The following is a 26,548-nucleotide window of genomic DNA, read 5'->3' as shown; positions in this document are numbered from 1 at the left end:
AACACATGACAACACTACATAAAGAGAGACCTAAGACAACAACACAGCATGGCAGCAACACATGACAACACTACATAAAGAGAGACCTAACACAACAACACAGCATGGCAGCAACACATGACAACACTACATAAAGAGAGACCTAAGACAACAACACAGCATGGCAGCAACACATGACAACACTACATAAAGAGAGACCTTAGACAACAACACAGCATGGCAGCAACACATGACAACACAACACTACATAAAGAGAGACCTTAGACAACAACACAGCATGGCAGCAACACAACACTACATAAAGAGAGACCTAAGACAACAACACAGCATGGCAGCAATACAACACTACATAAAGAGAGACCTTAGACAACAACACAGCATGGCAGCAACACATGACAACACTACATAAAGAGAGACCTTAGACAACAACACAGCATGGCAGCAACACATAACACTGGTATTGTTTTGGTATGGAGTAACGTGACACTAAACCTGGTATCCAAGTCCACGTTCTGGTGACAACACACACGTACCTTTCCATCCAGGTTCGTTTCCCAGGTGGCTCTCTTCTTGTTGACAGGACAGTCCACCATCTGCTGCATAGACACCTCATACTCTCCATCTAACAACTGCAGACGCCTACACACACACACACGCACACACACACACACACACACACACACACACACACACACACACACAAAAAAACATTAACAGCAACATTAACAGCCCATCCAACAACTGCAGACGCCTGAAAGGAGGAAGGGACATTGGCCGTCTTCCAGAGCTTCAAATCAGTGATGCAGAGTGAGTCGGTTTTTGTGAAGAAAGGTGATTTCTAGATGGCCAACTGCAATGCAGTTGTTGTGGAACAAGCCCCACAGCCCGCCAGAGAGGTGGAACAAGCCCCACAGCCCGCCAGAGAGGTGGAACAAGCCCCACAGCCCGCCAGAGAGGTGGAACAAGCCCCACAGCCCGCCAGAGAGGTGGAACAAGCCCCACAGCCCGCCAGAGAGGTGGAACAAGCCCCACAGCCCGCCAGAGAGGTGGAACAAGCCCCACAGCCCGCCAGAGAGGTGGAACAAGCCCCACAGTCCGCCAGAGAGGTGGAACAAGCCCCACAGCCCGCCAGAGAGGTGGAACAAGCCCCACAGCCCGCCAGAGAGGTGGAACAAGCCCCACAGCCCGCCAGAGAGGTGGAACAAGCCCCACAGCCCGCCAGAGAGGTGGAACAAGCCCCACAGCCCGCCAGAGAGGTGGAACAAGCCCCACAGCCCGCCAGAGAGGTGGAACAAGCCCCACAGCCCGCCAGAGAGGTGGAACAAGCCCCACAGCCCGCCAGAGACGTGGAACAAGCCCCACAGCCCGCCAGAGAGGTGGAACAAGCCCCACAGCCCGCCAGAGAGGTGGAACAAGCCCCACAGCCCGCCAGAGAGGTGGAACAAGCCCCACAGCCCGCCAGAGAGGTGGAACAAGCCCCACAGCCCGCCAGAGACGTGGAACAAGCCCCACAGCCCGCCAGAGAGGTGGAACAAGCCCCACAGTCCGCCAGAGAGGTGGAACAAGCCCCACAGCCCGCCAGAGAGGTGGAACAAGCCCCACAGCCCGCCAGAGAGGTGGAACAAGCCCCACAGCCCGCCAGAGAGGTGGAACAAGCCCCACAGCCCGCCAGAGAGGTGGAACAAGCCCCACAGCCCGCCAGAGAGGTGGAACAAGCCCCACAGCCCGCCAGAGAGGTGGAACAAGCCCCACAGTCCGCCAGAGAGGTGGAACAAGCCCCACAGCCCGCCAGAGAGGTGGAACAAGCCCCACAGCCCGCCAGAGAGGTGGAACAAGCCCCACAGCCCGCCAGAGACGTGTGCAGCGTATGAGAGGGAGAATGAGAAAGAGACAGAGTCTGTGTGACAGAGTGAAATACAAATAACAAGAACACAACCCTGTGTGTGTGTGTGCGTGCGTCTGTGTGCGTGTGTGTACCTGTTCTTATCAAACACAGTCATCTGAGCTACGAACGTTGTTTCTCCCACTTCTTCTTGTCTGACGGTGGAGCTTCTCTTCTTCCTGTTACACACATCCTCTGTTCCAATACAAGACTGGGATTAACACACACATCCTCTGTACCAATACAAGACTGGGGTTAACACACACATCCTCTGTACCAATACAAGACTGGGATTAACACACACACACACACACACACACACATCCTCTGTACCAATACAAGACTGGGATTAACACACACACACATCCTCTGTACCAATACAAGACTGGGGTTAACACACACATCCTCTGTACCAATACAAGACTGGGATTAACACACACACACACATCCTCTGTACCAATACAAGACTGGGATTAACACACACACACACATCCTCTGTTCCAATACAAGACTGGGGTTAACACACACATCCTCTGTACCAATACAAGACTGGGATTAACACACACACACACATCCTCTGTACCAATACAAAACTGGGATTAACACACACACACACACACACACACACATCCTCTGTACCAATACAAGACTGGGATTAACACACACATCCTCTGTACCAATACAAGACTGGGGTTAACACACACATCCTCTGTTCCAATACAAGACTGGGATTAACACACACATCCTCTGTACCAATACAAGACTGGGGTTAACACACACATCCTCTGTACCAATACAAGACTGGGATTAACACACACACACACATCCTCTGTACCAATACAAGACTGGGATTAACACACACACACATCCTCTGTACCAATACAAGACTGGGGTTAACACACACATCCTCTGTACCAATACACGACTGGGATTAACACACACACACACATCCTCTGTACCAATACAAAACTGGGATTAACACACACACACACACACACACACATCCTCTGTACCAATACAAGACTGGGATTAACACACACACACATCCTCTGTACCAATACAAGACTGGGATTAACACACACACACATCCTCTGTACCAATACAAGACTGGGATTAACACACACATCCTCTGTACCAATACAAGACTGGGGTTAACACACACACATCCTCTGTACCAATACAAGACTGGGATTAACACACACACACATCCTCTGTACCAATACAAGACTGGGGTTAACACACACATCCTCTGTACCAATACAAGACTGGGATTAACACACACACACACATCCTCTGTACCAATACAAGACTGGGATTAACACACACACACATCCTCTGTACCAATACAAGACTGGGGTTAACACACACATCCTCTGTACCAATACAAGACTGGGATTAACACACACACACACACATCCTCTGTACCAATACAAAACTGGGATTAACACACACACACACACACACACATCCTCTGTACCAATACAAGACTGGGATTAACACACACACATCCTCTGTACCAATACAAGACTGGGATTAACACACACACACACACACACCACACACACACACACACACACACACACACACACACACACACATCCTCTGTACCAATACAAGACTGGGATTAACACACACATCCTCTGTACCAATACAAGACTGGGATTAACACACATCCTCTGTACCAATACAAGACTGGGATTAACACACACATCCTCTGTACCAATACAAGACTGGGATTAACACACACATCCTCTGTACCAATACAAGACTGGGGTTAACACACACACATCCTCTGTACCAATACAAGACTGGGGTTAACACACACATCCTCTGTACCAATACAAGACTGGGGTTAACACACACATCCTCTGTACCAATACAAGACTGGGATTAACACACACACACACACACACACATCCTCTGTTCCAATACAAGACTGGGATTAACACACACATCCTCTGTACCAATACAAGACTGGGGTTAACACACACATCCTCTGTTCCAATACAAGACTGGGATTAACACACACATCCTCTGTACCAATACAAGACTGGGATTAACACACACATCCTCTGTACCAATACAAGACTGGGGTTAACACACACATCCTCTGTTCCAATACAAGACTGGGATTAACACACACATCCTCTGTACCAATACAAGACTGGGATTAACACACACACACACACATCCTCTGTACCAATACAAGACTGGGGTTAACACACACATCCTCTGTACCAATACAAGACTGGGATTAACACACACACACACACACATCCTCTGTTCCAATACAAGACTGGGATTAACACACACACACACACACACACATCCTCTGTTCCAATACAAGACTGGGATTAACACACACATCCTCTGTACCAATACAAGACTGGGGTTAACACACACATCCTCTGTTCCAATACAAGACTGGGGTTAACACACACATCCTCTGTACCAATACAAGACTGGGATTAACACACACACACATCCTCTGTACCAATACAAGACTGGGGTTAACACACACATCCTCTGTACCAATACAAGACTGGGATTAACACACACACATCCTCTGTACCAATACAAGACTGGGATTAACACACACACATCCTCTGTACCAATACAAGACTGGGATTAACACACACACATCCTCTGTACCAATACAAGACTGGGATTAACACACACATCCTCTGTACCAATACAAGAGTGGGGTTAACACACACATCCTCTGTTCCAATACAAGACTGGGATTAACACACACACACACACACACACACACACACACACACACATCCTCTGTACCAATACAAGACTGGGGTTAACACACACATCCTCTGTTCCAATACAAGACTGGGATTAACACACACACACACATCCTCTGTACCAATACAAGACTGGGGTTAACACACACACATCCTCTGTTCCAATACAAGACTGGGATTAACACACACACACATCCTCTGTACCAATACAAGACTGGGATTAACACACACACACACACACACACACACACACACACACACACACACATCCTCTGTACCAATACAAGACTGGGATTAACACACACACATCCTCTGTACCAATACAAGACTGGGGTTAACACACACATCCTCTGTACCAATACAAGACTGGGATTAACACACACACACACACACACACACACACACACACACACACCCACCCTCTGTACCAATACAAGACTGGGGTTAACACACACATCCTCTGTACCAATACAAGACTGGGATTAACACACACATCCTCTGTACCAATACAAGACTGGGATTAACACACACACACACACATCCTCTGTACCAATACAAGACTGGGATTAACACACACACACACACATCCTCTGTACCAATACAAGACTGGGATTAACACACACACACACACACACACACATCCTCTGTACCAATACAAGACTGGGATTAACACACACACACACACATCCTCTGTACCAATACAAGACTGGGGTTAACACACACACATCCTCTGTACCAATACAAGACTGGGATTAACACACACACACACACATCCTCTGTACCAATACAAGACTGGGATTAACACACACACACACATCCTCTGTACCAATACAAGACTGGGATTAACACACACACATCCTCTGTACCAATACAAGACTGGGATTAACACACACACACACACACACATCCTCTGTACCAATACAAGACTGGGATTAACACACACACACACATCCTCTGTACCAATACAAGACTGGGATTAACACACACCACACACACACACACACACACACATCCTCTGTACCAATACAAGACTGGGATTAACACACACACACATCCTCTGTACCAATACAAGACTGGGGTTAACACACACATCCTCTGTACCAATACAAGACTGGGATTAACACACACACATCCTCTGTGCCAATACAAGACTGGGATTAACACACACATCCTCTGTTCCAATACAAGACTGGGATTAACACACACACACACACATCCTCTGTACCAATACAAGACTGGGATTAACACACACACACACACACACACACATCCTCTGTACCAATACAAGACTGGGATTAACACACACACACACTCCTCTGTACCAATACAAGACTGGGGTTAACACACACATCCTCTGTACCAATACAAGACTGGGATTAACACACACACATCCTCTGTACCAATACAAGACTGGGGTTAACACACACACACATCCTCTGTACAAATACAAGACTGGGGTTAACACACACACACACACACACACACACACACACACACACACACACACACACACACACACATCCTCTGTACCAATACAAGACTGGGGTTAACACACACACACACATCCTCTGTACCAATACAAGACTGGGGTTAACACACACACCCTCTGTACCAATACAAGACTGGGGTTAACACACACATCCTCTGTACCAATACAAGACTGGGGTTAACACACACATCCTCTGTACCAATACAAGACTGGGGTTAACACACACACATCCTCTGTTCCAATACAAGACTGGGATTAACACACACATCCTCTGTTCCAATACAAGACTGGGATTAACACACACATCCTCTGTACCAATACAAGACTGGGGTTAACACACACACACACATCCTCTGTACCAATACAAGACTGGGATTAACACACACACACACACACACACACACACACACATCCTCTGTACCAATACAAGACTGCGGTTAACACACACACACACATCCTCTGTACCAATACAAGACTGGGGTTAACACACACACACACATCCTCTGTACCAATACAAGACTGGGATTAACACACACACACACACACACACACACTCTCTGTACCAATACAAGACTGGGATTAACACACACACACACACACACATATCCTCTGTACCAATACAAGACTGGGATTAACACACACACACACATCCTCTGTACCAATACAAGACTGGGATTAACACACACATCCTCTGTACCAATACAAGACTGGGGTTAACACACACACATCCTCTGTACCAATACAAGACTGGGGTTAACACACACATCCTCTGTTCCAATACAAGACTGGGGTTAACACACACATCCTCTGTACCAATACAAGACTGGGGTTAACACACACACACACACACACACACACACATCCTCTGTACCAATACAAGACTGGGGTTAACACACACACACACACACACACACACACACACACATCCTCTGTACCAATACAAGACTGGGGTTAACACACACACACACACACCCTCTGTACCAATACAAGACTGGGATTAACACACACATCCTCTGTACCAATACAAGACTGGGGTTAACACACACATCCTCTGTTCCAATACAAGACTGGGGTTAACACACACATCCTCTGTTCCAATACAAGACTGGGATTAACACACACATCCTCTGTACCAATACAAGACTGGGGTTAACACACACATCCTCTGTTCCAATACAAGACTGGGATTAACACACACACACACATCCTCTGTACCAATACAAGACTGGGATTAACACACACACACACATCCTCTGTACCAATACAAGACTGGGATTAACACACACATCCTCTGTTCCAATACAAGACTGGGATTAACACACACATCCTCTGTACCAATACAAGACTGGGATTAACACACACACACACATCCTCTGTACCAATACAAGACTGGGATTAACACACACACACACATCCTCTGTACCAATACAAGACTGGGATTAACACACACACACACACATCCTCTGTACCAATACAAGACTGGGATTAACACACACACACACATCCTCTGTACCAATACAAGACTGGGATTAACACACACACACACATCCTCTGTACCAATACAAGACTGGGGTTAACACACACACACACATCCTCTGTACCAATACAAGACTGGGATTAACACACACACACACACACATCCTCTGTACCAATACAAGACTGGGGTTAACACACACACACACATCCTCTGTACCAATACAAGACTGGGATTAACACACACACACACACACACACACACACACACACACACACACACACACACACACACACACACACACACACACACACACCCCTCTGTACCAATACAAGACTGGGATTAACACACACACATCCTCTGTACCAATACAAGACTGGGGTTAACACACACACATCCTCTGTACCAATACAAGACTGGGATTAACACACACACACACATCCTCTGTACCAATACAAGACTGGGATTAACACACACACACACATCCTCTGTACCAATACAAGACTGGGGTTAACACACACACATCCTCTGTACCAATACAAGACTGGGGTTAACACACACATCCTCTGTAGCAATACAAGACTGGGATTAACACACACATCCTCTGTACCAATACAAGACTGGGATTAACACACACACACACATCCTCTGTTCCAATACAAGACTGGGGTTAACACACACACATCCTCTGTACCAATACAAGACTGGGGTTAACACACACACACACACACACACATCCTCTGTTCCAATACAAGACTGGGGTTAACACACACACACATCCTCTGTTCCAATACAAGACTGGGGTTAACACACACACACATCCTCTGTTCCAATACAAGACTGGGGTTAACACACACATCCTCTGTACCAATACAAGACTGGGGTAAACACACACACATCCTCTGTACCATTACAAGACTGGGGTTAACACACACACACACACACACACACACACACACACACACACACACAGTAATGTCTGAAACACAAAGAAGACTGGAGTCCCCGTCCCCCCCCACCATCTACCCTACTGACATGTAGTGTGACTAACTACAGCACTAAGCCTACCTATTTTCTCATTGGTCTGTCCATTGACCAGTCCGTTGTGCTGCGTCCTGCCTGGTCCAGACACTCTGAACAACAGGGAGTAGGACTTGACCGTGTGGCCGTTGCTGGCATCAAACTCACTACTGGACACCACCAGAGAAGGACAGGAGCCTGGCTTGTTCTGACTGCTGGAAGTGCTGCTGTCTGGGTTCAGAGGCACCTGCTTCTTCCCTGTAGGAACCTGCTTCACTGGACAGCTCACATCCTGGAGGTGGGAGAGAAACAGGGGAGTGGAAATGTGTATGGGAGAGTGGGAAGAAAAGAGAGAAAAGAGGATGAGAGACAGAGGGATAAAATGAGAGAAGATGTGAGCGCACACACACTTACACACACACACTTACATTTGAGTCATTCAGCAGACGCTCTCACTCTCTCTCTTACCTTCCTCTTCTTATGACAGACTTTAACCAGCAGCACCTCTAGAGAAACAGAGTTCTGCTCATTCTCTGAGTCTACTGATGACTTCTCTGTAGAAGGGATTAAGAAGAGAGTAACCGTCAGGATTGGAGGGAATAAGAAGAGAGTAACCGTCAGGATTAGAGGGGATTAAGAAGAGAGTAACCGTCAGGATTAGAGGGGAACAAGAAGAGAGTAACCGTCAGGATTAGAGGGGATTAAGAAGAGAGTAACCGTCAGGATTAGAGGGGAATAAGAAGAGAGTAACCGTCAGGATTAGAGGGGATTAAGAAGAGAGTAACCGTCAGGATTAGAGGGGAATAAGAAGAGAGTAACCGTCAGGATTAGAGGGGATTAAGAAGAGAGTAACCGTCAGGATTAGAGGGGAATAAGAAGAGAGTAAACGTCAGGATTAGAGGGGAATAAGAAGAGAGTAACCGTCAGGATTGGAGGGAATAAGAAGAGAGTAACCGTCAGGATTGGAGGGGAATAAGAAGAGAGTAACCGTCAGGATTAGACGGGAACAAGAAGACAGTAACCGTCAGGATTAGAGGGGAATAAGAAGAGAGTAACCGTCAGGATTAGAGGGGATTAAGAAGAGAGTAACCGTCAGGATTAGAGGGGAATAAGAAGAGAGTAACCGTCAGGATTAGAGGGGATTAAGAAGAGAGTAACCGTCAGGATTAGAGGGGATTAAGAAGAGAGTAACCGTCAGGATTAGAGGGGAATAAGAAGACAGTAACCGTCAGGATTAGAGGGGAATAAGAAGAGAGTAACCGTCAGGATTAGAGGGGATTAAGAAGAGAGTAACCGTCAGGATTAGAGGGGAATAAGAAGAGAGTAAACGTCAGGATTAGAGGGGAATAAGAAGAGAGTAACCGTCAGGATTGGAGGGAATAAGAAGAGAGTAACCGTCAGGATTGGAGGGGAATAAGAAGAGAGTAACCGTCAGGATTAGACGGGAACAAGAAGACAGTAACCGTCAGGATTAGAGGGGAATAAGAAGAGAGTAACAGTCAGGATTAGAGGGGATTAAGAAGAGAGTAACCGTCAGGATTAGAGGGGATTAAGAAGAGAGTAACCGTCAGGATTAGAGGGGATTAAGAAGAGAGTAACCGTCAGGATTAGAGGGGAATAAGAAGAGAGTAACCGTCAGGATTAGAGGGGATTAAGAAGAGAGTAACCGTCAGGATTAGAGGGGAATAAGAAGACAGTAACCGTCAGGATTAGAGGGGAATAAGAAGAGAGTAACCGTCAGGATTAGAGGGGATTAAGAAGAGAGTAACCGTCAGGATTAGAGGGGAATAAGAAGACAGTAACCATCAGGATTTAAACTACCATAAATTCCGGACTATAAACCGCAACTTTTTTCCCGCTTTGAACCTTGCGGCTTAAACAATGACGCGGCTAATATATGGATTTTTCCCGCTTTCAATTTCCCCCCCCCCAAAAAACACATTCTGTGACGTGCTCAGTTTTTTGGCGGCATGAAGCTTTCATTAGACCAATGAAATTGCCGAACGGGTTAAGGTCAAACAACTTTTTTGTTAACTGATTACATTAAATCGAGCGCTCTCAAACTTCCCATCATTCTGATTACGGTAGTCATTTTGTCACCCTCATCATGGCAAAGACACAGAGAAATGCATATGATGCAGCTTTCAAGTTGAAGGCGATTGATCTGGCTGTTGGAAAAGGAAATAGAGCTGCTGCACGGGAGCTTGGTCTTATAGTCGATGATAAGATGTTGGAAACAGCAGCGTGAGGAATTGACTCAGTGCAAAAAGACAACTAAAGCTTACTGCTAATTTTTTTTTGTTTTGTTACAAGCCGTGTTTCGTTAAAGCCTATTTATTTTTGTTACAAGCCGTGTTTCGTTAAAGCCTATTTATTTTTGTTACAAGCCGTGTTTCGTTAAAGCCTGTGTAAAGTTAATTTGTTTCAATGTATCGGTAGGCACCTGCGGCTTGTAGACATGTGCGGCTTATTTATGTTCAAAAAAAATAAATAATAATAATTCAGTGGGTGCGGCTTATATTCAGGTGCGCTTAATAGTCCGGAAATTACGGTAATAATGTGCATTTGATATCTGATGAAATTGATATTTGCCATCGTCCCTGCAAACAAGTTAAACACTTACCGACTATCATCAAGTTAAACACTTACCAACTATCATCAAGTTAAACACTTACCAACTATCATCAAGTTAAACACTTACCAACTATCATCAAGTTAAACACTTACCAACTATCATCAAGTTAAACACTTACCAACTATCATCAAGTTAAACACTTACCAACTATCATCAAGTTAAACACTTACCAACTATCATCAAGTTAAACACTTACCAACTATCATCAAGTTAAACACTTACCAACTATCATCAAGTTAAACACTTACCAACTATCATCAAGTTAAACACTTACCAACTATCATCAAGTTAAACACTTACCAACTATCATCAAGTTAAACACTTACCAACTATCATCAAGTTAAACACTTACCGACTATCATCAAGTTAAACACTTACCGACTATCATCAAGTTAAACACTTACCAACTATCATCAAGTTAAACACTTACCGACTATCATCAAGTTAAACACTTACCGACTATCATCAAGTTAAACACTTACCGACTATCATCAAGTTAAACACTTACCAACTATCATCAAGTTAAACACTTCCCGACTATCATCAAGTTAAACACTTACCAACTATCATCAAGTTAAACACTTACCGACTATCATCAAGTTAAACACTTACCAACTATCATCAAGTTAAACACACTTACCAACTATCATCAAGTTAAACACTTACCAACTATCATCAAGTTAAACACTTACCGACTATCATCAAGTTAAACACTTACCGACTATCATCAAGTTAAACACTTACCGACTATCATCAAGTTAAACACTTACCAACTATCATCAAGTTAAACACACTTACCAACTATCATCAAGTTAAACACTTACCAACTATCATCAAGTTAAACACTTACCAACTATCATCAAGTTAAACACTTACCGACTTTATGAAAGAACCCAGTGAAGGTGAGTTGTAGGTGTGAAGCCAGGCTGGGGACAGAGTTATACAAGAGTTACCAAAAAGACCTTAGATCTCATTCTTTCAGGTGTGAATGGGTTTTTGGGACTGTGGATATCAAGCTCTTGGGAGTTAAAGTAATAATCCACTCAAAAACTATATTCTGGTATTTTACCCATTGATACAGTCCCATTTTGTTTTGCAAGTCAACGGTCAAGTACGGGACATTGGCCTGAAGTACTTTCAACAAGGAAAGTGTAGCAGGCCACATCATCACTGTATCAACAGTGGACTAATGGAAAAAGACCAGAGCTGTGTTCGAATACCCATACTAACATACTGTATACTACATACTTAATGAGTATATACTATTAGTTCATTTTAGTATACTGTAAACAAACGGTATTGTTTCAGTTGAGCGTACTAGCTGTTCGCCTGTCTACCGGAAGTTGATGCTGTTGCTATGCAACCTCTTGCTAGCTTGTTAGCATAACAAATAACTAGCTAGACATTTTACGACTTCAGGTGTGTTCACCCAAGCTAACTGGCTAACTTGCTAGCTACTTCCAGACACAAATGAGAGAACACCTCACTCTAACCATTTTACTCTCCCTAGCAGAGCTGGTTAGGCTGTTTTCGGGTTATCCAGATCGTTGGTGACCAACTGTGCTGTTGGCAACAATTTAATTACGCTTTTTTGCCGACGTTTACTGACAACGGCCATATTCAACTGGTGTTGAGGGTTTGTAAATTCATCAGTTATTCTACACTCTGGTACACTCAGACGAGAGTGCTCTGAAATCGGAGTAGATAGCCAAAGCAAATTTACGAACGCATACCGACTATACCATTTAGCTAAGCTAAGAATGACGGGAATAATCAAGTCAATAAACATTGGTTGGTTAGATAGCCTATAGTTAATATACTGGCAAGTTTGATGTATAACTACTAACGTTAGGTAGCTAGCTAACGTACCCGTACATACTGCTGTAATGATATGCTATGTGGTTCGTGGGGACAGCGTAGCTAACAAATTGTCAGCCAACATAACGTGTAAGGTAACTTATTTAAAAAGTCATTACTTTATTACATTGCTCAACATTTTGTTAACATTTGTCATAATTAGATAAAAGGAATGAATTTGTATCCACTCTCGTTGGACTTAGGCTGCATATTTCCTCCATTTTCTTCAAATCTGAAAACGTTGTGAAGCCATGCCCATTTTCTGAAGAACTGCATTATCGGCCCTAAAGGCACAGAAAGTGTCCACTGTTTGTATACTTCGTATTTTGGCGAATATAGTACGACATCCAGGAACTTTGGCATTCTAACTATATCCATACTATGACCAACAAGCAAACTACATACTCAATTTACGTCACAAATAGTACGTTTAGTGCGGTTAGTATGAGTATTGGAACACAGCTCTGGAAGATAATGAATGGTCTGTTTACCTGTGTGCCTTCTGCTCAGCCCTCTTCTTCTCCACTCTGTACAGCAGGTGATCCACCCTGGAGGACTTCCTGAACCCCCCCAGAGAACCCCCCAGGGTTAATAGACAGGACACACTGGGGATTTAGACTTCATCGCTGAGGCTGTGTCCTCCTTCTCCACACTTGTGTTAGATACTCCACATCAAGGATTTAACCACGCTGGAAAAGTGCCCCACCCGCTGCTCCTACAACCATCCAGTGATGTTAAATCCATGACAGGAAGTGTGAAAGTGGGAGAATCAGACGTCACCACTAAATGAAGATAAATATCGTCTTAAAGTGAGGATGAATTCAACCCAATGAGGAACTGGGCCGTGTAGCTCTATACACTCCTTGAAAATGGTAGATTTTGGGGTATTTATAATCTTTCTAAACTGTAACACAGAGGCTGTACAGTAACACGCTACACATGACGTCAGAGCTCAGTGGCTGTACAGTAACATGCTATACATGACGTCAGAGCTCAGTGGCTGTACAGTAACATGCTATACATGACGTCAGAGCTCAGTGGCTGTACAGTAACATGTTATACATGACGTCAGAGCTCAGTGGCTGTACAGTAACATGTTATACATGACGTCAGAGCTCAGTGGCTGTACAGTAACATGCTATACATGACGTCAGAGCTCAGTGGATGTACAGTAACATGCTATACATGACGTCAGAGCTCAGTGGCTGTACAGTAACATGCTATACATGACGTCAGAGCTCAGTGGCTGTACAGTAACATGTTATACATGACGTCAGAGCTCAGTGGCTGTACAGTAACATGCTATACATGACGTCAGAGCTCAGTGGCTGTACAGTAACATGCTATACATGACGTCAGAGCTCAGTGGCTGTACAGTAACATGCTATACATGACGTCAGAGCTCAGTGGCTGTACAGTAACATGCTATACATGACGTCAGAGCTCAGTGGCTGTACAGTAACATGCTATACATGATGTCAGAGCTCAGTGGCTGTACAGTAACATGCTATACATGACGTCAGAGCTCAGTGGCTGTACAGTAACATGCTATACATGACGTCAGAGCTCAGTGGCTGTACAGTAACATGCTATACATGACGTCAGAGCTCAGTGGCTGTACAGTAACATGCTATACATGACGTCAGAGCTCAGTGGCTGTACAGTAACATGTTATACATGACGTCAGAGCTCAGTGGCTGTACAGTAACATGTTATACATGACGTCAGAGCTCAGTGGCTGTACAGTAACATGTTATACATGACGTCAGAGCTCAGTGGCTGTACAGTAACATGTTATACATGACGTCAGAGCTCAGTGGCTGTACAGTAACATGCTATACATGACGTCAGAGCTCAGTGGCTGTACAGTAACATGTTATACATGACGTCAGAGCTCAGTGGCTGTACAGTAACATGTTATACATGACGTCAGAGCTCAGTGGCTGTACAGTAACATGCTATACATGACGTCAGAGCTCAGTGGCTGTACAGTAACATGTTATACATGACGTCAGAGCTCAGTGGCTGTACAGTAACATGTTATACATGACGTCAGAGCTCAGTGGCTGTACAGTAACATGCTATACATGACGTCAGAGCTCAGTGGCTGTACAGTAACATGTTATACATGACGTCAGAGCTCAGTGGCTGTACAGTAACATGCTATACATGACGTCAGAGCTCAGTGGCTGTACAGTAACATGCTATACATGACGTCAGAGCTCAGTGGCTGTACAGTAACATGTTATACATGACGTCAGAGCTCAGTGGCTGTACAGTAACATGCTATACATGACGTCAGAGCTCAGTGGCTGTACAGTAACATGTTATACATGACGTCAGAGCTCAGTGGCTGTACAGTAACATGTTATACATGACGTCAGAGCTCAGTGGCTGTACAGTAACATGCTATACATGACGTCAGAGCTCAGTGGCTGTACAGTAACATGCTATACATGACGTCAGAGCTCAGTGGCTGTACAGTAACATGCTATACATGACGTCAGAGCTCAGTGGCTGTACAGTAACATGCTATACATGACGTCAGAGCTCAGTGGCTGTACAGTAACATGCTATACATGACGTCAGAGCTCAGTGGCTGTACAGTAACATGCTATACATGACGTCAGAGCTCAGTGGCTGTACAGTAACATGCTATACATGATGTCAGAGCTCAGTGGCTGTACAGTAACATGTTATACATGATGTCAGAGCTCAGTGGCTGTACAGTAACATGCTATACATGACGTCAGAGCTCAGTGGCTGTACAGTAACATGTTATACATGACGTCAGAGCTCAGTGGCTGTACAGTAACATGCTATACATGACGTCAGAGCTCAGTGGCTGTACAGTAACATGCTATACATGACGTCAGAGCTCAGTGGCTGTACAGTAACATGCTATACATGACGTCAGAGCTCAGTGGCTGTACAGTAACATGCTATACATGACGTCAGAGCTCAGTGGCTATACAGTAACATGCTATACATGACGTCAGAGCTCAGTGGCTATACAGTAACATGTTATACATGACGTCAGAGCTCAGTGGCTGTACAGTAACATGTTATACATGACGTCAGAGCTCAGTGGCTATACAGTAACATGTTATACATGACGTCAGAGCTCAGTGGCTGTACAGTAACATGTTATACATGACGTCAGAGCTCAGTGGCTGTACAGTAACATGTTATACATGACGTCAGAGCTCAGTGGCTGTACAGTAACATGTTATACATGACGTCAGAGCTCAGTGGCTGTACAGTAACATGCTATACATGACGTCAGAGCTCAGTGGCTGTACAGTAACATGCTATACATGACGTCAGAGCTCAGTGGCTGTACAGTAACATGCTATACATGACGTCAGAGCTCAGTGGCTGTACAGTAACATGTTATACATGACGTCAGAGCTCAGTGGCTGTACAGTAACATGTTATACATGACGTCAGAGCTCAGTGGCTGTACAGTAACATGTTATACATGACGTCAGAGCTCAGTGGCTGTACAGTAACATGTTATACATGACGTCAGAGCTCAGTGGCTGTACAGTAACATGCTATACATGACGTCAGAGCTCAGTGGCTGTACAGTAACATGTTATACATGACGTCAGAGCTCAGTGGCTGTACAGTAACATGTTATACATGACGTCAGAGCTCAGTGGCTGTACAGTAACATGCTATACATGACGTCAGAGCTCAGTGGCTGTACAGTAACATGCTATACATGACGTCAGAGCTCAGTGGCTGTACAGTAACATGCTATACATGACGTCAGAGCTCAGTGGCTGTACAGTAACATGTTATACATGACGTCAGAGCTCAGTGGCTGTACAGTAACATGTTATACATGACGTCAGAGCTCAGTGGCTGTACAGTAACATGCTATACATGACGTCAGAGCTCAGTGGCTGTACAGTAACATGCTATACATGACGTCAGAGCTCAGTGGCTGTACAGTAACATGTTATACATGACGTCAGAGCTCAGTGGCTGTACAGTAACATGTTATACATGACGTCAGAGCTCAGTGGCTGTACAGTAACATGTTATACATGACGTCAGAGCTCAGTGGCTGTACAGTAACATGTTATACATGACGTCAGAGCTCAGTGGCTGTACAGTAACATGCTATACATGACGTCAGAGCTCAGTGGCTGTACAGTAACATGTTATACATGACGTCAGAGCTCAGTGGCTGTACAGTAACATGCTATACATGACGTCAGAGCTCAGTGGCTGTACAGTAACATGTTATACATGACGTCAGAGCTCAGTGGCTGTACAGTAACATGCTATACATGATGTCAGAGCTCAGTGGTTGTACAGTAACATGCTATACATGACGTCAGAGCTCAGTGGTTGTACAGTAACATGCTATACATGACGTCAGAGCTCAGTGGCTGTACAGTAACATGCTATACATGACGTCAGAGCTCAGTGGCTGTACAGTAACATGTTATACATGACGTCAGAGCTCAGTGGCTGTACAGTAACATGCTATACATGACGTCAGAGCTCAGTGGTTGTACAGTAACATGCTATACATGACGTCAGAGCTCAGTGGCTGTACAGTAACATGCTATACATGACGTCAGAGCTCAGTGGCTGTACAGTAACATGCTATACATGACGTCAGAGCTCAGTGGCTGTACAGTAACATGCTATACATGACGTCAGAGCTCAGTGGCTGTACAGTAACATGCTATACATGACGTCAGAGCTCAGTGGCTGTACAGTAACATGCTATACATGACGTCAGAGCTCAGTGGCTGTACAGTAACATGTTATACATGACGTCAGAGCTCAGTGGCTGTACAGTAACATGTTATACATGATGTCAGAGCTCAGTGGCTGTACAGTAACATGCTATACATGATGTCAGAGCTCAGTGGCTGTACAGTAACATGTTATACATGACGTCAGAGCTCAGTGGCTGTACAGTAACATGTTATACATGATGTCAGAGCTCAGTGGCTGTACAGTAACATGTTATACATGACGTCAGAGCTCAGTGGCTGTACAGTAACATGTTATACATGATGTCAGAGCTCAGTGGCTGTACAGTAACATGCTATACATGACGTCAGAGCTCAGTGGCTGTACAGTAACATGTTATACATGACGTCAGAGCTCAGTGGCTGTACAGTAACATGTTATACATGACGTCAGAGCTCAGTGGCTGTACAGTAACATGTTATACATGACGTCAGAGCTCAGTGGCTGTACAGTAACATGCTATACATGACGTCAGAGCTCAGTGGCTGTACAGTAACATGTTATACATGACGTCAGAGCTCAGTGGCTGTACAGTAACATGTTATACATGACGTCAGAGCTCAGTGGTTGTACAGTAACATGTTATACATGACGTCAGAGCTCAGTGGCTGTACAGTAACATGTTATACATGATGTCAGAGCTCAGTGGCTGTACAGTAACATGCTATACATGATGTCAGAGCTCAGTGGCTGTACAGTAACATGTTATACATGACGTCAGAGCTCAGTGGCTGTACAGTAACATGTTATACATGACGTCAGAGCTCAGTGGCTGTACAGTAACATGTTATACATGATGTCAGAGCTCAGTGGCTGTACAGTAACATGCTATACATGACGTCAGAGCTCAGTGGCTGTACAGTAACATGCTATACATGACGTCAGAGCTCAGTGGCTATACAGTAACATGTTATACATGATGTCAGAGCTCAGTGGCTGTACAGTAACATGTTATACATGACGTCAGAGCTCAGTGGCTGTACAGTAACATGTTATACATGACGTCAGAGCTCAGTGGCTGTACAGTAACATGTTATACATGATGTCAGAGCTCAGTGGCTGTACAGTAACATGCTATACATGACGTCAGAGCTCAGTGGCTGTACAGTAACATGTTATACATGACGTCAGAGCTCAGTGGCTGTACAGTAACATGTTATACATGACGTCAGAGCTCAGTGGTTGTACAGTAACATGTTATACATGACGTCAGAGCTCAGTGGCTGTACAGTAACATGTTATACATGATGTCAGAGCTCAGTGGCTGTACAGTAACATGCTATACATGATGTCAGAGCTCAGTGGCTGTACAGTAACATGTTATACATGACGTCAGAGCTCAGTGGCTGTACAGTAACATGCTATACATGACGTCAGAGCTCAGTGGCTGTACAGTAACATGTTATACATGACGTCAGAGCTCAGTGGCTGTACAGTAACATGCTATACATGACGTCAGAGCTCAGTGGCTGTACAGTAACATGCTATACATGATGTCAGAGCTCAGTGGCTGTACAGTAACATGTTATACATGACGTCAGAGCTCAGTGGCTGTACAGTAACATGCTATACATGATGTCAGAGCTCAGTGGCTGTACAGTAACATGCTATACATGACGTCAGAGCTCAGGCTCTGTTCTTCACAGCTCTGTATGGGTTTTGACTGACAGCTGTTCTGAACGGTATGTTACCAGAAGTTGTCCCCATCCCTCCCCCTAATTGGGCAACTTTTGTCAATGTTTTGTTGACTGAGTGAAGGAAATGCTGTGAATGAAGAGGACTCAATGTATTTAGAAAGATGAGACGTTGAGGACTAGAATAAATACTGCTTTGATGTCATACAAGCAAACCAATCATTTCCATATTATAAAACTCATGTCATATACTCAGTGTCAACATTCCAAGATGACATGGCGTCATACCCTGGGTTGTTCCGTTCAGAATGAGCCGGGTTTGTCACCTCGGCACGCGCCCCAGAACGCACTCATGACTCCTTTCTACGGGCACCAAAATTACCATCAGTTTCCCTGAATTGCCTTGTGAAAGCTTAACACTGTATTAATATCGTATTTTATAACTTAACTTGTTCTATTGTCAACATGACAAGCTTTCACATGATGCCCACCTGACCCAGATGGCGATTGACAACAGAGTGTTTTTAGATTGTGTAAACAACAACAGTAATAGTATGATGGCGGGGATGCAGGGTTGTGTTCCTAACAAAACAACTATAGTGTGCTTGCTCTACTTCCTCAACGGCACAGAGAGGAGAGATGAAATAAAGCACCTTGTAGTTGAAGACTTCATTGAAATGACTTAGGAACTGTGAACATTTTGGAGAGATGTGCTGCCCCTTGGAGACACCGGTTAGTCCTCAAACTCAGATTATGTTGAAAAATGTTTGTCTTATGTTGCACCTCCAACACATTTTCCAGGAATATTATCATGTTACTGAATGTATTCAGAGTATTTTAATATTTCATTATCAACAAATGCAGTGAAAAGTACAATAAATGTAAAATGTACATAAAATGTTTGGATTCAGCCTTGTGGGAAAGGGGGGGGATACCTAGTCAGTTGTCCAACTGAATGCCTTCAACTGAAATATGTCTTCCGCATTTAACCCAACCCCTCTGAATCAGAGAGGTGCGGAGGGCTGCCATAATCGATATCCACGTTGACGGCGCCCGGGAAACAGTGGGTTAAACGCCCTTGCTCAGGGGCAGAACGACAGATTTTGACCCTGTCAGTTCTGGGATTCGATGGCCCAACGCTCTAACCACTAGGCTACCTACCTGTCAGGTGAACTGTTGTGTCCTCACCTTTAGTCTAATCATTTTCCCATAATCTCCCAATTGTTCTCCCAACTGTTCTGTTTTCATCGCTACCATGGTTATACATTTGCTTTTCATATTTATTCCGTAAGAAACATTTCAATTCAGCCCCCCTATCCAAATAATCCCTATCCAAATAATCCCTATCCAAATAATCCCTATCCAAATAATCCCTATCCAAATAGGCCACTTCCCACCAGTGTAAAGGATTAACGGAAAGAGACACATATTTTTTTAAAGATATTACGTGTTTTTTGTTGTTTATTTTAAATGTTCTATCGATTCCCAGTGTCATTTCCTGTTTTCATGTGTATCTTGCGCTATTGCCGTTCACATTAGGCAGAAAGACAGACGGTAGGATGCGTTTCACATCATAGGTGGAAAACATTTGATTCTAGATATCACTATAATCAAGAAGAACTCAGGGCTCCAAATATCACTATAATCAAACGATATGCAAAACAGCTAATATAACTAAACGCACCATTTCTCATTTACATAGAGAAAGATATAGCCATTAGCCAACCAGCCTACACGTGTGGTTCAGTTAGGAAGAGTACAGCGCTAGCAACAAGGTTTATTTTCAATTGTTTTCAATTCCCACAGGGATCACTGTTTTTCAAGAGCATCCAATCTGTGATGATGCATTGTGGGTAAATTGATCTACAAATAATAAATGAGTAGTTATATGATGCAAGGTGATTTGTAGATCAGTCGATCTGCAGTCACCTGCAACGTTGAACAAGTCCATAGACATACAGATGTATGTATACATTACATCACTCAGTGAAACAGCAGGGGCAGCCCCCTCCTACACTATGCAGCCCCATGGCGGTTGGCCCTCTGTTAATAGCATTCTGAACCACACACACACACACTCTCCCTGCAGTAAGCCAACAGGGTTAAACCCTACCAACTCTTCAGGTTCTGAGGTTGTCAGGTTCACGGTCATTAAGTCTGCTGCTCCTGTAGACTATTTAAAGACTGGGACTCATCAGTATGCTGAGAATGCCTAACATATCAATGGACATGTGAAAACATTCAACAGCTAGAATCAACACCTTCATGCAGGTGTAAGAATATGTCGAAGATAAATACACAACGCGGAGTTTGAGGGGATGAGAGGACGAGAGCACTAAAAACTAAATATAATACTAAACGGTCAATAGGGAATTGTCAATGTAAATAGGAGTTGATTTTCAGTTCAACAGCCGTTTAGAATCTGTGGAATGTCACTCCTGAACTCAGAGCTACATGGGCTTCGTTCTGTACATTGAGTCTGGAGCAGAATACTGGTTATTTGGCCATGTCATACTGCAAGGCCTTTTGATTGGTCAACCCTAGGCTATAAAACGGCATCCTGTTCCTTTGTTCGGTGGAGAAAAGCTGAGGAGAAGGGAGACTGAAGATCTGAAAATCTACCTCCCAGCATAACATCTTGATTTGTCCTCAAATAAACCTATTTTTGTCCCCTTGATTTTCATTGGAGTTTGAGTTATTGAAGAATAACATAAATTGCTAACGCAGGGTTTTACCGTTTGGCGTTCGTTCTGGAGTTTCTGTGGGACATGTAAGTGAGAGTTCTGTGCAGAAATATAGGCTGAAAATACAAAAAACAGAGGGAAAGAACTATTAGAAATCTGCACTTGCATCTTCTGCACTTTGACAGAAATGTTGCAACAGGTTGTCCAATGACCAAAATAAGGCCATTATATCTAGTGGAACTGTGCATCAAAACTTTACAATCTTCAAAACAGACATCATTAACCAGCCATGTTACAACTGGTTCAAGGTAGTCTTTATCTGCTCAACAGAATGCTATTCTAGAGGTACATTAAATGTTTACCATCTTCAAAACAGACACACCATTAGAAGCCACAGACAGTTAGTAAAGAATGACAGGTGCTGAGAAGGCTTCCAACGTACCGCTATCAAGTTCCTTGTTCTGAGAAACCTGTAGATCTGGGTCGGTTCTGGAAACACAATAGACTGGTTCAACATTCATTAAGTTCACAGTAAATTACATTGACAATAACATTATACAGATAAGACTATTTATCCTAGAGGGGCAATTATTGTTGGCTCTGAAAACAACACTGGGTCAACATTCATTAGCTTACAGTAAATTACTTTACATTAACAACAATTGTATTTGTATACTTGTACAGTAGAGTGCAGTAAAGTATAGTTCAGTACAGTATAGTTCAGTACATTAGAGTTCTGTACAGTAGAATATAGTGCAGTACAGTAGAGTATAATGCAGTACAGTAGAGTATAGTTCAGTACATTAGAGTTCAGTACATTAGAGTTCAGTTCAGTAGAGTAGAGTATAGTTCAGTACATTAGAGTTCAGTAGAGTAGAGTTCAGTAGAGTAGAGTATAGTTCAGTACATTAGAGTTCAGTAGAGTAGAGTTCAGTATAGTAGAGTATAGTTCAGTACATTAGAGTTCAGTAGAGTAGAGTTCAGTAGAGTAGAGTTCAGTAGAGTATAATGCAGTACAGTAGAGTATATTTCAGTTCAGTATAGTTCAGTAGAGTATAGTTCAGTTTAGTTCAGTATAGTTCAGTTCAGTATAGTTCAGTAGAGTAGAGGATAGTTCAGTTCAGTAGAGGATAGTTCAGTACAGTAGAGGATAGTTCAGTACAGTAGAGGATAGTTCAGTTCAGTAGAGGATAGTTCAGTTCAGTAGAGGATAGTTCAGTTCAGTAGAGGATAGTTCAGTACAGTAGAGCATAGTTCAGTACAGTAGAGGATAGTTCAGTTCAGTACAGTAGAGTATAATGCAGTTCAGTACAGTATAGTTCAGTTCAGTAGAGTATAGTGCAGTACAGTATAGTGCAGTACAGTATAGTGCAGTACAGTAGTGTACTCAACTAGTGTGCTCTACTGTATACTGTATAGAACTATACCTTTCTTTACTGTACTCTACTGTGCTGTCCAAACGTGTGGATCCAACTGTGTTTAGTGACTACTATGATTCCCCATTGTAGCAAATTCAATTGCAGAAATTCTGTTACCGATTTGATAACGGGATTTCGAGTTGTAATCACTTAATAATTCATAAACAAAATGTCAGTAAAAACACTATAGCTATGTGGATGTTTGGTAACGGAATTTCAAGGCACAAGGGAATGTTCTCCTAAACTTACAGAAGGCAGAAACACTTCTCCAAAACGAAATATAAGTGTTGATTTTAGGAGTCTTTACTTCAACATTGTTGTGTTTTAATGTATTTCTAATACTTTCTGGTAGAAGTTTTCTAAGACCCCTTTTCCATCTGTTTAACCAGAAATCAAAGCCTTTGCTTATTCCTAATTTTTAGGATGGAAAATGGTTGAAACATGTATATATACAAACACGCACCTTCATTTTTCACAAATATAGACTTCACATGTTGGTGATCATGGGTCCTTTTAACATGGAAATGACCCTATACATATTTATGTTCGTTACATTAGTTAGTACACAGTTGCTACCATGCTGTGTTTTCATGTGTTGCTGCCACGCTATGTTGTCTTAGGTCTCTCTTTATGTACTGTTGTGTTTGGTCCTATATTTTTATTTTTAATCCGAGCCCCCGTCCTCGAAGGAGGCCTTTTGCTAGGCCATCAATGTAAATAAGAATTTGTTCTTAACCGACTTGCCTAGTTAAATATAGGTTAAATAAAAATAAAACGTATTTCAAAAGGCAGCACATGCTCATTTCTTAAAGTAGTTCTGGCACATGCCATCTCTTCAGGGGAGGAAGTAAGCAAACACGTGGTAAAATAAATTAACTACAGTAGCTAGCTATAAATCTAAAATAGGATCAGATTTCTTTGTATACTGATGACTGTTAAATCATGTTGTCAGATGCTTTGAACTTGACGTCTTTCTGGTGAAATGTGGTTAAAATTTTGTTTTAAGAAAGATGCCTCACAATCACAAGGGACACTCCTATATAGGCTAGATTAAATATAGAGATGAATTGTAAATGCCAATCTAGCAATATAAAGATAACTAATCATGCAAAAACATTATATGACGACAATGACAGCAACTCACTTTCAAATGCCTGCAAGAACAACTCATGATCGGCTTGAACCAGTTCCATTTTCGGCTTCTTGGCTGCGGGCACCACAACTGCAGTTGTTTGGTGGTGGTAGACACGGCCGTTCGCTCTGCCGCCACCGGTACCAACGTATCCCACAACCGGACTAGATACGTTGTTGCCGCCGTCAGAAGAACCGTGCTTCTGGGGAGACATGGCCCAGGAAATACAAAAATGTCCCAGGTATATTCCAAATATGGAAGAAAAAAAGATCAGGTCCTTTGTCAAAACAAAGAGTAACGTTACCAAAAACGAGCAAGCTGAAACTAGCCAGGCGGTGTTAGCCAGCGAAGTTAGCTAGCTATCTTCTTGTCAATTTCATGGAATAAACATTAGACTTGTTGTAGAAATGCATTGTTTGTTGGCTAGAAAACAGTTCGTCAGAGAAACAATTTCGATTAAATCTCAAGGACGCACGAAATTAGAGAAGTTAGCAAGCACCCGGCACTTTCACCTAGCTATGTCAGTGTAGCTATGTTTCCTACTGAACATCAGTTAGCTAGTTATGCTAACCCTGAGCTAGCTTGTTAGCTCGCTGTATATTTCACAACAAATAAGGTGAGCTGGAAAGATGCCATTAAAGAATGCTATGTCGGTTTGGTAAAGCTACAAAACTCTACGCAAATTAACCATTTACTACAATTTTCCTGAGAGCTTCTACGGAACAGTAAAATTGACCGTTTTTTTTCTCCCACATATCATGGATAAACTCCCTGAACTCAACAATTCAAATGGTGACTTGAGAGCAACCGCCCTCACAGATCCTAGCCGAATCAGAGGCGTTGTTTAGAGAAGTGAGAGTTGTGATTGGTGTGAATCATCACGAGTCGGCAGGTGACGTTCGGTTTGCCACTCACACGCAGTCGTCACTAGTTACCACAGCCACAAAGTCATAAGGCCCGCCTACTCAACCAATCAGATAAGCGAGTGTGATGACTTTTGATACTCTCATCTAAAATGAGCTAGCTAGCTAGCATAAATAGTGCTGGGAAACCGAGACTTTTCTGAAGCCTTTGGGGCTTTCACCAAATCATGCTGAAAAAAACATGAATTATGCTAATCTTTTAACAATATGCACATTAATGACATCTGCTGGTCAGCAATGAAAAGCAGCGTTTGATGTTCATATAGACGTTTTTTCCCACATATTCATCAAATCTCTGTGGCGCAGTGGCTATTGGGTCGCGGGGTCTTAGTAGCCTACTATCAGTTACCATACAGGTTCCCTTTTTTGCTGTGAATCCCTTTTTTTTGCAATTACAAACAGTGAATCTATGGCATTATTTAGGATGCTTAAGGTTGACCCATACTTGACTAAATACAAATAATTGTTTGAACAACAATGTGTTGAAAGTGTGTTGTCACATAAAATTATTTTCTAAATAATATGCCTTGGCTGGGATTCGACCCCATTCCCTGGTTATGGACCCTGAGACCCAGACTCCACCTGCGGAGCTACCGTTCAGGTGATGCTACATGGAAAAACTCCTATCTACATTGTAAGTTGTCCAGTAGAGATTGGTGTTTTTGAGGAGTATTTTTCTCCGCTCACACAGGAGTAATAAAGGCCTAGAGCACAATTTATTTTATATGAATACCTTTTTAAATTGTGATTTATCAGGTGGTCCTGCAGCACCCTCAGCACCCCTACTTCCTGCGGCTATGCCTACAAGCCTTTCATTTTAATAGTAATATATCATACCTTCAACAGAAGCTGCCTTTGGCAGGAA

At 43.3% G+C, this 26,548-nt stretch overlaps 1 protein-coding gene across 1 annotated transcript in view; it reads right to left on the bottom strand.

Moving 5' to 3' along the window:
- LOC106592410 (polycomb protein suz12-A) overlaps positions 1-25,561 on the bottom strand; it is a 58,267-nt gene extending 32,706 nt beyond the window's left edge. The window contains exons 1-9 of the mRNA XM_045719619.2: positions 24,773-25,561; positions 22,653-22,699; positions 22,262-22,326; positions 13,605-13,673; positions 12,133-12,182; positions 9,090-9,175; positions 8,670-8,913; positions 1,978-2,077; positions 534-639 (exon numbers count right to left, since the gene is read on the bottom strand). Of these exons, the coding sequence (XP_045575575.1) occupies positions 534-639; positions 1,978-2,077; positions 8,670-8,913; positions 9,090-9,175; positions 12,133-12,182; positions 13,605-13,673; positions 22,262-22,326; positions 22,653-22,699; positions 24,773-24,974 (969 nt within the window). The 5' untranslated portion in view covers positions 24,975-25,561. The remainder of the gene's footprint in view (positions 1-533; positions 640-1,977; positions 2,078-8,669; positions 8,914-9,089; positions 9,176-12,132; positions 12,183-13,604; positions 13,674-22,261; positions 22,327-22,652; positions 22,700-24,772) is intronic.
- Positions 25,562-26,548: the final 987 nt, after the last annotated feature.

This window comes from Salmo salar, chromosome 06 (assembly GCF_965601325.2).
Source record: "Salmo salar chromosome 06, fSalSal1, whole genome shotgun sequence".
Classification (NCBI taxonomy): Eukaryota; Metazoa; Chordata; class Actinopteri; order Salmoniformes; family Salmonidae; genus Salmo; species Salmo salar.
This window is presented reverse-complemented; position numbering and strand designations above follow the sequence as displayed.